Consider the following 13,576-nt stretch of genomic DNA (forward strand, 5'->3'; position numbering starts at 1 on the left):
CTAATCTAATTTGTCTTTTCCTTTACAATGAAAATACTATTGACAAAGTAAATTTACCATTTTCACTCTGATACTGGACTAGGAAAAATTGACATGCCAAAGCGAAAGAGACACAGACAAATATTCTTATCGTTCTCAAGAGTTGGGTTTGGGGGCTTAGTGAGATAGCTATTTCATCCTGAAGAGAGAGATCCCATGGTTTCTAGTTATATCTTCAAAGGTTCAGTGCTCTACCCTGCGCACAGTCTCTTTCTTCTTTATAGTACCCATTTTCCTAAATTCCTCTCAGCTTTCCCTTAGTTATAAACAACTTGAAAGTAGTCCTTAGATTAGGTGTAAAAAAATTCTCTGAACTGAGCATTATAAGTTCTGCAGAGCTCCCTCATAAAAGCAATGGTCTTGATTTAAGTAGCTTGCAAAACTAAAGTTTGTAGAGAAAGTAGTATTGACATTCTATAAAGTATAATCAAGTATATTTTTTAGCATTAAGCTTGCATGCATTTTTTTCCAGATCTGCTCCATCTTCACCAGATATTTCACCACAATCATCACCACGGCCCCACAGACCCAGTAGTGATCGTTTGTCTATCTTGACCAAGTTGGTCAAAAAGGGGGAGAAAAAAGGCTTATTTGTAGAGAAAATGCCAGTTCGGATCTATCAGGTAAACAGTACTAATAGCAGCTAGTTAAGTTGTGAAAGGTTCAGTGATAGAGGAGTTAACCCGTTGTAGGGATGCCTCTCCCACACACCAACTCAGAAGGAACCTACTTGGCAAGTGCCAATGTTCTGTTCTACCATATAAATTTGCAAGTTTTTAAATTGGTGACTAGGAGGAAATAGCTCGACTACTTCTTTTCAACAATATTTTCCCTCCATCCCCTGCCCTCAAATGAAGAAGAGTGAGTCTCAGACCACAGATTCATAATGACACTCCTCTCCACCCTTCAGCAGTGCTCAAACAAATGTTTCTGAAAAACTCCCATGAAGGACTTGATGATATCCTGATATCTGCGCTCATCATCTTTTAATCAGACATATTGATAAACCTCTTTGAAAGTAATTTAATTGACGCAATTAGCTGCGTTGTGTGAACTAGGTTTCCTCTATTGTAAACCCAATGCCTCTCATTTTCAATAGATAACTCAATTCTGACTTTTTTCTGGAATTGCAGGTGCCCCTTTCTGTACCTTTCCTAGCACTGCAATATCCTTTTTGAGCTTGTGAAACTGGGACCTCATCTACACCAAGCAGGATATTGCAGTATGAAAGCGGTATATAAAAGGCAAGAGCCACACCAAGCAGGATATAACACAATGAAAGTGGTATATGGTACGTGTCAGTGGGCCCCAACAGTTGTCAGTGCACTTCAATACTGCTATAAAGCAGTAGTGTGGCTCCTGCCTTTTATATACCACTTTCATACTGCATTATCCCGCTTGGTGTAGATGAGGCCCAAAAGTGCCCTAAGGGCAGTATCCAACATGTCCTCCAACTCTTCTGAGAGGATTTGGGTGTGAACGGGACTGCTGGGAGGAGGAGCAATCCATTCTGCCAATGGAGCCCGTTTGCTGACTAGTGAACACAGTTAGATGCAACACATATTTTATGGCCCCGTAATAAATTGCAGCTTCCTTTTCAATCTCTTCTTGATAATTCCTCGCATAGAATTTGCCCTTTTTTTCACTGCTGCAGCACACTGAGCTTTCCAGTATGCATGGATAACTTTAGTGTTAATCGCAGCTAGTTTTCAACCATAAAAACGCCTTTTCAGACATGCAGCTCGAGTTATACATTGCTTCTAATCTCCTGATTTTTAATGATGCTTTTTAAAGAGTTGTAACGTTATTTTAATACCATATGTTCAGAGGTTTTGAACAGTTCCTTGGCTTATTGCTAAAACCAGCCATGTGTTGTCTTTGCAGATGGTTAGAGATGAAAACCTGAAGTTTATGAAGAACAGAGATGTCTACAGCAGTGACTATTTTAGTTTTGTTTTGTCATTAGCTTCATTAAATGCTGTGAGTAGTGAACTTACAAAGTAATCCTACCTCCCAGGGCTGCTGTTTTAGATTTTGTGAATTCCCTCCCATTGAAACCAATGGAACAGAATTGATCTGTGCCAGCTCCAGGGCTGGCATAGATCAGTAGCCAAATCAAGGGCATGTCTGGTGGGGCAGGGGAGCTGTTGATCCTGCAAATCCACAGCCTCTCCCAGAACGCCCCCAGCACATCTCCTTTGCCCCATCACAATACTGGAGTTCTGACCCAAAAAGAACTGCCAAGGATGTTTCCATAGCAACTACAGGGGTGGTGGGTGGGGACATCCAAGGTTGAATCTCCCCCTCTGAGGATGAACCTCTATCTCTGCCCTTGAAGGGGAAGATCTGACTAATCCTATTGGACACCCTTCTGGGGACCATAGGGTCCCTAAATCTCTCAGATATAAAACAAAGTGAATTGCTGAGTCTCAATGGAGTCTAAAGAAGAGAAATAGGAAATCCGTCTGAAAAATGAATACGTTGTTGATATACTACCCTTTGACATTATTAATTATGGAACTTCCATAAAATGTATATTTTATCTCTAATAAAAATATAGAGACAGATCCAGTTGTAAGCCTCAAAGAGAAATGTTGGCCCCCAGGAAATAAAGTATTCTTAGGCTCCTGCTGTTTCCATTCCCTAAGCACTATCTCTGAGCCCATTCTAGTTCCTGGCTGAGGTGAAGGGAAGGTGCCAGAAAGGTGTTTTGTTTTTTAAATCTTGCTTGCTTGCAGCTCCCAGAGGACAGTCCAGCAGATAGGAGCTTTCTCTGTTGTGGCACCCCGGTTGTGGCATGCCCCTCCCCTTGGAGGCCTGTCTGGCTTCGTTTGAGCATCTAGTTAAAACATGGCTTTTTATCAAAGCCTTTGAGGGCTAAATCTGCACAACGTTTTAATCGGTTTTATTGCTTTTAAATGTTCTACTTGTTTTAGCTTGTTAATGGTTTAATGTGGTTTTAGCACTGTACATTATTTATTGTTTTATGCTGTTTGATTTTATCTATACACCACCCTGAGCTTCTAATGATATAGGTGGGCTACATATGTTTTAATAAATAAATAAGCTGTTCTTTCCTGTTCAAAGAGTTTAGCAGAAGATGGAAAGTCATCAGACATTTGGCTAGGCCAGCTGTAAGTAACCTGGTGCCCTCCAAGTATTTAAGACTACAGCTGCCATAAACCCCAACCAGCATAAACAATAGTCAGGGATTATGGGAGGCGTAGTCTAAAGCATCTTGAGAGCACCTGGTTGCCTACCTCTCAGCTAGGTGCTGGGGAATCCACTTCACCTTTACCTACCATCTTGAATGTGGTTTTGACAGCATCTCCATTCCGATCTGAGAATTATGTTTAAGAAACTTAACTAGAACACTACACTTGTGGCTTTATTTAGTATCTTTCTTTCAGACAAAGTTAAAGCACGCCCATTACCCATCTATGGCAAGAGTGAGTTTACAACTAGCCGTCCAGTTCCTCTTCCAAACATATCTACGAACCAAGAAAAAACTCAGGTAACACCATTTAAATGAGCTTTCTGAAGGAAAATAAGTATCTATCACATATTACTGTCTTGCTGATATTGCTGTGTTTGCTTTGTTTAAGGGTTGATACAGAAGAATGGATTGCAACCATTGATGCTTTGGTGTCTAAAAGTTTTGATGCTTGTCAATGGTTGGTTGAATATTTAGTGGAGGCAGAAGGTCGAGAGCTCATAAAGTAAGTATCAACACTGGTATCTATTAGATGGGTGCCATAATACCATTTCCTTATTTCAAATTCACATCTTCCTAGGCTCATGCAGCTGTAGCCAAAATGGGACTACTTCCACACAAGCGGGAGGTATCAGCAGACTCAGGGTAACCCCAAGATGTGCAGATAACCAAGTAAATCTTTAGGAGAAAATACCATAAGTGTGGGGTGAAGGCACATCTTAAAGTAGTCCCATAAGGACTCAGTAGCACAGAATGTTGACTGACAAAGAGGCAGAAAATCTTGACAACTGAGTGGGAACGGAAATGAAATGGAAATGGCTAGAAAGAGGACAAAGGAAGAGAAATATAGATCTAAAAAGTATAGAATGATCCCTCTGATCTGGATAGGTCATTTGCTGATTCAGACAGAGAAGTTATTCTTAAATACCCCTAGGGATGGAGGTGAGAGCTTTCCATAGATATCAGCGAAATCAAAGATGGTTCATCCTATCCCTCAAAAATACTGAAAATTGAGGCCCCGGGGGGTGAGGGTCCAAATAGCCCAGTCAGGACTGAGCATTTTCAGTGAGCACGGAATACTAAGTGACTGGAGGGGAAAAAAGGGGAAATGGGCAGGAGAAGAGGAATGAAATGGAACAGCTGCAACCTTGAACAGAAGCACTCCACATTTTACCACTTGTGCTTCTTATATTGTACCATTACCCTACCTTTTTTTAATCTCACACTTTTATTTTACTATCATGCCATTTTACACACAGAAATTTGTTGGCATCATTAAGAGGCATATTTCCTAACTGTCTATACTGCCCTTCTGACATTTTAATAATGATTATGTTGAGAAAAGTTATATAGTAGCAAAGGATCTTGTTTACCATGTTCTTCTTCGTGGTCTCTATGCATCACACATATGGGCTTTGCGCCTGCGCAGAGACCAGACCGGAACCTTCTATAGCTGAGTGGAACGTTTTTGGCGGGAACCCCTCCCCCACGCTACCGTGCATGTCCATGGGGTTCCCGCCCTTACCTCAGTTCTTTTTCGTCCGCCATTGTGCACAGACCTGTTTAACCGAACCTCTAGCGTTTTTCTTATTAACTTTATTCTCTCTTTTACGATCTTCTTCGTTTTTCGATCTTTTTCTAAGACTCTTCTTACTACTTTTCTTATATATAAAAAAAAAAAAAATTATTGTAGATAGTTTTCCTCAGCGACTTCGGTCGCGTGAGGCCTGTATGGCAGTTGAAGCCCCGTTTACGAAGTGTGTGAAGTGTGGGGCCAAGCTTCCACCTATTGACGGACACTCCCTCTGTGTCCTTTGTTTGTGCTAAGGCCATATCGTTGAGGCCTGCCATCATTGCATGTCGTCTACAAAACAAACGAGGAAAAGCAGAGCTGACGACCTCCCTCCATCTTGGGGGGAAAAAGCTCTCACAGCCACGGAGGCTCCTTCTATGGATAAAACGGCAGTCAGTAAGTCCGTTACCGACAAAACGGCAGCGAGTAAGTCCGTTACCGACAAAACGGCAGCCAGTAAGACCGTTGATGACCGTTGCACTGAGGTGCCTGAGAATTCCAGAGCGGCTAATAGGGCTCAGATACCCCTAACGCCTGGACGGTCACTGGTGAGTTCCGCGGCCAGGAAAATCTCCAAAAAAGGCCCAGGCTCCCAAATCTTCGACGATCGACAAAACGGCAGCCAGTAAGTCCGTTGATGACCGTTGCACTGAGGTGCCTGAGAATTCCAGAGCGGCTAATAGGGCTCAGATACCCCTAACGCCTGGACGGTCACTGGCGAGTTCCGCGGCCAGGAAAATCTCCAAAAAAGGCCCGGGCTCCCAAATCTTCGATGATGGACAAAACGGCAGCCAGTAAGTCCGTTGATGACCGTTGCACTGAGGTGCCTGAATATTCCAGAGCGGCTAATAGGGCTCAGATACCCCTAACGCCTGGACGGTCACTGGCGAGTTCCGCGGCCAGGAAAATCTCCAGAAAAGGCCCGGGCTCCCAAATCTTCGACGATCGACAAAACGGCAGCCAGTAAGTCCGTTGATGACCGTTGCACTGAGGTGCCTGAATATTCCAGAGCGGCTAATAGGGCTCAGATACCCCTAACGCCTGGACGGTCACTGGCGAGTCCCGCGGCCAGGAAAATCTCCAAAAAAGGCCCGGACTCCCAAATCTTCTTCGGAGATGGAGCGGCGGAACCGGCTAGGAGTCACTCTACTCCTCCTGCCATACCGACCGCTTCGATACCGAGGCCTCCCTCGGTATCGAGATTCCAGCCGCTACTGATGGCTACGGTACCGACGCACCCTCCCAGTCTATCGGAGGGCGAGTTGCGGGATTCGGTTTCAGCGGCCTCTTTCCGAGAGCCTACCAGGCCGTGAGAGGTTCAGGGACTAATCCCTCTACCGCCTTCGGAATGGGATCGATATCGCCCACTTCCAGGGTGACCACCAGTACCCTCAAGAAGAGTATTATGCGCACCCTTCGCTTACATCGAGGGTGTGTCATCTACCGCTGCCTCCACCGCCCGCCCACCAATGTCCACGGTGTCGACGCCTCGACACCGTACCCAGCCATCGGCATTGACTGCCGCGGTTACCACGATACTGACGGAGCATGTGTCATCTACCGCTGCCTCCACCGCCCGCCCACCAATGTCCACGGTGTCGACGCCTCGACACCGTACACAGCCATCGGCATCGACTGCCGCGGTTACCACGATACCGACGGAGCATGTATACCTCCAGGTGGTTACAGTATCCTTGCCTGAAGAAAATTATTCATCGGATTCTGAATTGGGGTTGTCGGCTACTCCATCGATGCCTTCACCATAAGATGAGGTTCATGACAACGACCCTTCTTCCCCTTCCGACGATATGGTCAGATCTTCTGACCATATGCTTAGAATGGCTCAGGCATTAGGACTGGTGATCCAGCACCACATGCTTTAAAGCAAATGGCTCAATTATTCTGGAAAACACCGGCTATGTCTCAAGCCACATCGTAAAGGCTAGAGACCCTCTATCGAGTCTAACAAGAAAATGTACAGTTTCTGGTCCAACATCCCAAACCTAATTCGGTCGTAGGGAGTCGGCTTAAGGCCGCTCACAGAAGGCACATTCTGCACCCGTGGACAGAGAGGGCAGAAAGTTGGACCTTACGGGCCGGAGGATTTACTCCTCTGCTTCTTTGGGCATCAGCCTACGAGGCTACCATGGCACGATACCAGCTCTTCTTATGGGAGAAAATAGGATCACTGGGTGAACATCTCCCAGAGGACAAAAAAAGAGCGGGCATGAGTCTTCCAAAGTGAAGCTTCAGCCATAGCCAGGCAACAAGTGTCGACAGCGCGACACCAAGTTGACTGCCATTCCAAGTCGATGATGGGACCCGTGTCCTTGAGGAGACATGCTTGGCTCCACTCCGCTAATCTGGCTCATGACACCAAAGCCAGGATTGAGAACATGCCTTACGATGGCGAGGGCTTGTTTAATAGCAAGACGGACAAGACCTTGGACTCTATATACAAGGCTTGCACATCAGCCAAGAAAATAAGTTTCTCTGCTCAGCCTGCCCAATACAAGCTGAGACGGTGAACAAGACCGCCTGCTCAACAACAACAGCAGCGGCCCTACTATCAAAGCTAACAGAGGCAGCAACAACAACAACAACTCCAGAGTAAGCGGCCATATCAGTCTACATTTCAACAAGACAAGCGTCAGCCTGACTTCACCAAGAAGCAGCGACTTTGACTTCTTTGTCCCACGTCCACCTCTCTTTGCGAACCGCCTAGCACCCCATTACCATCAATGGGAGTCAATGACATCAGACTCCTGCGTGCTCACTATCATCAACTCGGGGTATGCCATCGAGCTCGATGTCCTTCCTCCTTCTTCGGGGGTGAAAGTAACGGCCCCATCCTTTCCTCTGCTTCCGGAGGTACAGACCTCTGCTATCGAAGAGAGCCATCTCTCCCGTACCCGCAGAGGAACTCAACCAGGGTTTTTTCTCGCGCTACTTCACGGTCCCGAAGAAATATGAGGTCTTCGGCCGATCATGGACTTAAAGCAGTTAAACAAATTCATCATTCCAAGGAAGTTCCGTATGACAACGGTTACTTTTATTCTGCAGCTCCTACACTTGGACGATTGGCTTCTGGTAGCGGACAGCAGTTGCACGCTCCAGAAGGACATTTCAATCACCCTCAACCTGTTGGACTTGTTGGGTTTGTGGGTCAACGAGGAGAAATCCATCTTGACCCTACATCAGAAGCTCGACTTTATAGGGGTAACTCTGTCGTCTCGAGATGTGAGAGCATACTTACCGTCGACCAGAGCGAACACCTTACAGCAGTTAGCCATTGATACCGAGAGCCGCCGAAAAGTTTCGGCATGGACAACTCAGAGACTATTAGGCTTGATGCAGTCATCAGGTTTGCAAGACTCGGAATGAGAATATTGTAAGCCTGGGGTTTAAGAACTTTCGATCTTCGAAACACTCCTTCGGTAACGATCACGACGGATGCATCGTTGATCGGATGGGGAGCACACTGCGACTCCCTCACAACTCAGGGCCGTTGGCCTCTTTCCCAGAGGGAACATCATATCTACCACCTAGAACTGCTAGCGGTGGAGAATGCAATAAGAACTTTTTCACAATTGATCGAGGGCTGAATCGTCCTGATCGCAACAGACAACACCACAGTAGTGGCGTACATCAACAGACAAGGTGGGACAAGGTCTCATCCTCTGAATCGATCGGCACTCAGGATTTGGAACTGGTGCATAAAGAGAAATACTCACCTGACGGTGACCATGTAGCGGGCAATGAAAACATCGTCGCGGACGCCCTCAGCAGGTCTTTCCACGTCGACCACGAATGGGAGCTCGATACCGAAGTAAGAGATGTTCTCTTTCGGTACTGGAGCCTCCCTGCTGTCGATGTCTTCGCTACCGAAGAAAACGCAGCTTGTTCCAGGTTCTGCAGCAGAGCAGGAAGAGGAAAGCACTCGCTAGGAGATGCTTTCACCAGAACCTGGAAAGGAAATCTTCTTTACATCTTTCCTCTGTTTCCACTGTTGACGAAGGTGCTGGTCAAAATCCAGTCGGACAGGTCGGACTGCATCCTTATCACACCGTGGTGGCCTCGACAGACGTGGTTCTCCACGCCCTTCGACTGTCGGACGGGAATTACATCAGACTCCCGCCGATACCGACACTGTTGTCTCGACACCAGGGCAGGGTTCGACACGCAAACCCGTCGACCCTCAAGATGATGGCATGGAGGATATCATCCACTCCTCCTCTCGTATCAAAGATTTATCTGTAGGCCATATATTTTTGGCATCACTAAAGCCTTCAACAAGAAAATCTTATGCGGCAAAGTGGCAAAGATTTCAAACTTTTGCCTTGGAAAATGATCAAGCACCTGAATCTTGCCCTTTAGCGTTAATCCTCAAATACCTACTGACATTTTATCAGCAGGGACTCGAACTCACTTCCATCAGAGTTCACTTAGCAGCTATTACGTCTTTCATCGAGGCATGATTGGTTTTACACCTTTTGTGCATTCAACATCGAGGAGATTTTTAAAAGGGCTTAAAAATATGATACCGACAGTAAAGAGTATCGTTCCACCATGGAGCCTATCAGTGGTGTTACAGGCATTGACAAAGAAGCCCTTCGTGCCCATGGCCTTATCTGACCTTAGGCTTCTAACATTCAATACTGTCTTTTTAGTAGCCATCACTTTTGCTAGACGTGCAAGTGAGCTTAGAGCTCTCAAGACAGTTGCTCCTTACACTATCTTTCACAAAGATAAGGTTGTGTTACGCACAGACCCTGCCTTCTTGCCTAAGGTAGTGTCAACTTTTCATCTGTCCCAATATATCACTCTACCAGCTTTCTTTCCGAATCCTACATCACCTGTAGAGTCTGCTTTACATACACTTGATGTAAGGAGAACTCTTGCCTTTTACAAGGCTTGGACAGGGAATTTTAGAAAAACAAAGCAATTGTTTATTTGTTATGGGGAGCCTTATAAGGGACTCCCTGTTTCATACCGGCGTCTGTCACGCTGGATTGTAGAGACAATTGAACTTGCCTACTCTATCTCTAAACTAGAACTGGTGAAACCTGTGACAGCTCATTCTACCAGAGCCGTCACAACATCTGTGGTTTTCGGCAAAGGTGTTCCTTTGACAGAAGTCTGTAGAGCTGCAACGTGGTCCACTCCATCCACGTTTGTTAGGCACTACAGTTTGGGCACCCGTGCGAGGCAGGACTGCTCATTTGAAGGACAGTGCTCTCGGAGATCTTCAGATGATGCACCAACCCACCTCCAAATATATGTCAGCTTGCTACTCGCCCATATGTGTGATGCATAGAGACCACGAAGAAGAAATGCAGGTTGCTTACCTGTAACTGTAGTTCTTCGAGTGGTCATCTATGCATTCACACAACCCACCCACCATCCCCACTTGGTGGTGTGAGACTTATAAATGACACAGTTATATGTGGAATGTACTTGTATTTTATTTACACTCATGTTTATGGGGGCACAATGTCGGACTCCTGTAAACTGAGGTAAGGGCGGGAACCCCATGGACATGCACGGTAGCGTGGGGGAGGGGTTCCCGCCAAAAACGTTCCACTCAGCTATAGAAGGTTCCGGTCTGGTCTCTGCGCAGGCGCAAAGCCCATATGTGTGAATGCATAGATGACCACTCGAAGAACTACAGTTACAGGTAAGCAACCTGCATATCTCAGTGCAGCCATTTGTAAATGGAAGAATCATTTGCAAAGTGACACATAGTGTGCCAGTAGCTTAAAAAACAATGTTGCAGTAGTAAGGGTACTGACCTGATTACGTTACAGCATTAATTATCTCCTTACGATATTTTCTGGCATACTCACTAGTATGTATACACAATGGGTTGTATCCTACAGTGCCGTTCCTTTGATGGAAGCAGTTCCGTTAACAGAACTGGAATTGGGGAGATTCCCCCACCCCACAACCCAACCTACATTCTCAAAATCTGCTCCAGAGGGCTGAGAAACTTGCCAAAGCAGAGTTTTGGATGGTGCAAAGGGCTGCAGGAGGGAACAGAGAAGGACAAAGTCCCCTCACACTAATGAGGCATGGGATTTAACCCTTTGTGTCTTGTATGACCAAGCATGTTTTTGATTCCTATAGGGGAAAGCAAATCTAAAGTATTAAAATGTTAAGATACCAGATACCTTGGAATTGTGTTACAATTTAAGCCAAATATATGGAAGTTTAAAAGACTGATTTACACAGAGAAAGCCTTTTGGATTTATTTACTGTCAGGAGCTTTAAATATAGCATATGCCATGAATATTAAAAAAAGCTCAAATCCATCAAGGGAAGTAAGTGTGTGTGTGTGTGTGTGCGCATGTGTAGGCATGAGTCTGCTCCAAATGTCAAGCTCTGACACACTGAACGACTTCTAAGTGAAAAGCCTATCTACATTGCTTCGGGCAGTCAATTATTGCTTCCTTTTAATCTAACTATTTTGTTATGGTATTAAATATTGCTGATTTGAGAAATTCCTGTCAGGCACACATAGATACCATTTACATTCTATAAGATACCTTTAGTTTGGCTATTAACTGACCATATCCAGTCTTTCTACTCGCAAAGAAGTGTAAATATTGGATTTCACAGTTAGAAAAAAGTAGGAATTGAAGATTTAAACTAGAACATGAAAGAGAAGGGTTGTGTGTGATATCTTCAGTTTTACTGCTTATGTGTATGTTTCAGGACTTTTCTGCTGGAATGCAGTGTAAGAGAGGTGCGAGTTGCTGTAGCTACCATTCTTGAAAAAACCTTAGACAGTGCCTTGTTTTATAAGGAAAAGGTCAGTGACGTGTAACTGCTCGACCATTCGTTGTACTTCAGAAAATAGCATGCTGTTGCTTCATAAATAGCATATGTTGCTTTTTTTCCTTCTTGCTCTTCTGTCTTAGTCATTTCTTCATTCTGTTCACCTGAATTTCTAACTTCAGACATTTTATGGTTCTGTGATTCAGTGCACCCATTCACAAGATCACCGCATCTTAAGCAAGCTTGTTGGGTTACTTGATGTTTTTTTCCAACTCAAACAAGCCATGCTGCCCAGGTTTGAACAACATGAAAGGCCATCCCTGAGTGGGTAATTAAGCAAAAGGCATGTGGCTTAAACAAGCCATGTGGCTTGTTTGCAGCAATCATGCCAACCTGGCTAATCAGTCATTATTGATTATCATATCACCCATTCTTGTTAAAATACAGAACGAATAATACAACTGAAGTACAATTTATCTGGTTTAGTAAGTAAAATTAGGATATTGTAATATGTAAATGCAGAACCCAGTATTACGAGAAACGTCTGCTATAATTCTCTAAAATATTTCTCTGATCCTAAATGGTTGCAGAAATGCACTTGAGAATGTTTGGGTAATGCCTGGTTGAAACTTCAGAGGTTAGGATAGTGGTTCCACGGGGAAGAAACATCTGACTCCTGAGACGTTTTATAGAAAATTGTTCGGGGATGTATTAAGGAAGCAATGTCAAATAAACCAAACTACCTATCTTGCATCGTTTATAAGCAAGCTTTACGGAATGCTTTATCTTTGCTGTCACTTAAGTTGCCTGATATTTGCAAAGATAATACTTTTATACTTGCTATTTATATTCATGGTTAAATGTGCTCTAATTGAAACTGCTGTGCTTGATAGCTCAAGGTCTTCTTTTCTCTACTTTTTGACAGTTGAAAAGTTTGCATCAGTTAGTGGACGTGCTGCTAGGTCTGTTGGAGAAAGATGTCCCTGAGAACTGTAAAAACTGTGCCCAGTATTTCTTCTTGTTCAACAATTTTGTACAAAAGGTAAACCTAGTAGTTGCTCTTTCACGTCTGTTTTATGATGAGAATCCTAGGACAAAATATGCTCTGAAGAACATTACCATTATCACATAAAGATAGTCACTTTTTAAAAATCTGAACTTTATTAACATGGGCTTGGATTCAAAGGTGCCCTTTCCCAAGTGGAATGCATCTGTGTCTAATGGAATGGCAGTTTCCAACCTGGCAGAAGAGTGTTCCACAAGAAAAATGAGATGACCATGTCATCTTTAAGTCATTTTATTTATTCCATGTATATTCCGCTTCTCCAAATCATGCTCAAAATGGCTCACAGGAACAATAAACAAATCGTCAGTATTTATGTACCACAAAAATATAGCTGTAATTCTATCCAACACATTTCATAATGTCATACATATATCCGCATTAGCAAGCTAACAAAAAACAATGCAATTAAAAATCACCTAAATAGATGAAAAACGTTTCAGAAATAAGAACAACTACGGTCGACTATTTTTTCTCTGGATTCCAAATCTATGTATAGTTTAAATCCATTCCAGGTGCTCAGAGAAGGTCCTAATGGCTGGAGAGACCAGCTCCCTTTCCAATGGGACTCTTGTTTGTTTTTCTGCTATTAGGGCTTGCTTTGTGCTCAGAGCTTTAAATGGACCTGTTTGCCAGCAGCCCCTGTAAGGCCTTTGCAATAGGGAACTACATGCATCTCGTGTAAGGACATATAGTTACATAATCCTTTTGCATACTGTTGTAAGTAACTCCATATACTTTGTTGTGCGCTCTTCATCTAGCGCTTACGCAACAGTTCATAGAACAGCGTTAGTGAACTCATGAGGCTTTGGATCCCACTCATTAGAAACAAAATCACTAAAAAGCAATTACTGTTATGCCAGCTGGCATGCAAACCTGAGGAAAAGGCTATAAATCACAAGGCAGTCTG

The 13,576-nt window shown here is 44.1% G+C and overlaps 1 protein-coding gene across 2 annotated transcripts in view; it reads left to right on the top strand.

Moving 5' to 3' along the window:
* USP24 (ubiquitin specific peptidase 24) overlaps positions 1-13,576 on the top strand; it is a 95,119-nt gene that overhangs the window by 64,854 nt on the left and 16,689 nt on the right. For both annotated transcript variants that reach the window (XM_063138420.1, XM_063138428.1), the window contains exons 51-56: positions 512-662; positions 1,924-2,019; positions 3,450-3,553; positions 3,645-3,758; positions 11,541-11,637; positions 12,529-12,645. In XM_063138420.1, coding sequence (XP_062994490.1) covers positions 512-662; positions 1,924-2,019; positions 3,450-3,553; positions 3,645-3,758; positions 11,541-11,637; positions 12,529-12,645 — 679 coding nt within the window. The remainder of the gene's footprint in view (positions 1-511; positions 663-1,923; positions 2,020-3,449; positions 3,554-3,644; positions 3,759-11,540; positions 11,638-12,528; positions 12,646-13,576) is intronic.

This window comes from Elgaria multicarinata, chromosome 1, assembly GCF_023053635.1.
Source record: "Elgaria multicarinata webbii isolate HBS135686 ecotype San Diego chromosome 1, rElgMul1.1.pri, whole genome shotgun sequence".
Classification (NCBI taxonomy): Eukaryota; Metazoa; Chordata; class Lepidosauria; order Squamata; family Anguidae; genus Elgaria; species Elgaria multicarinata.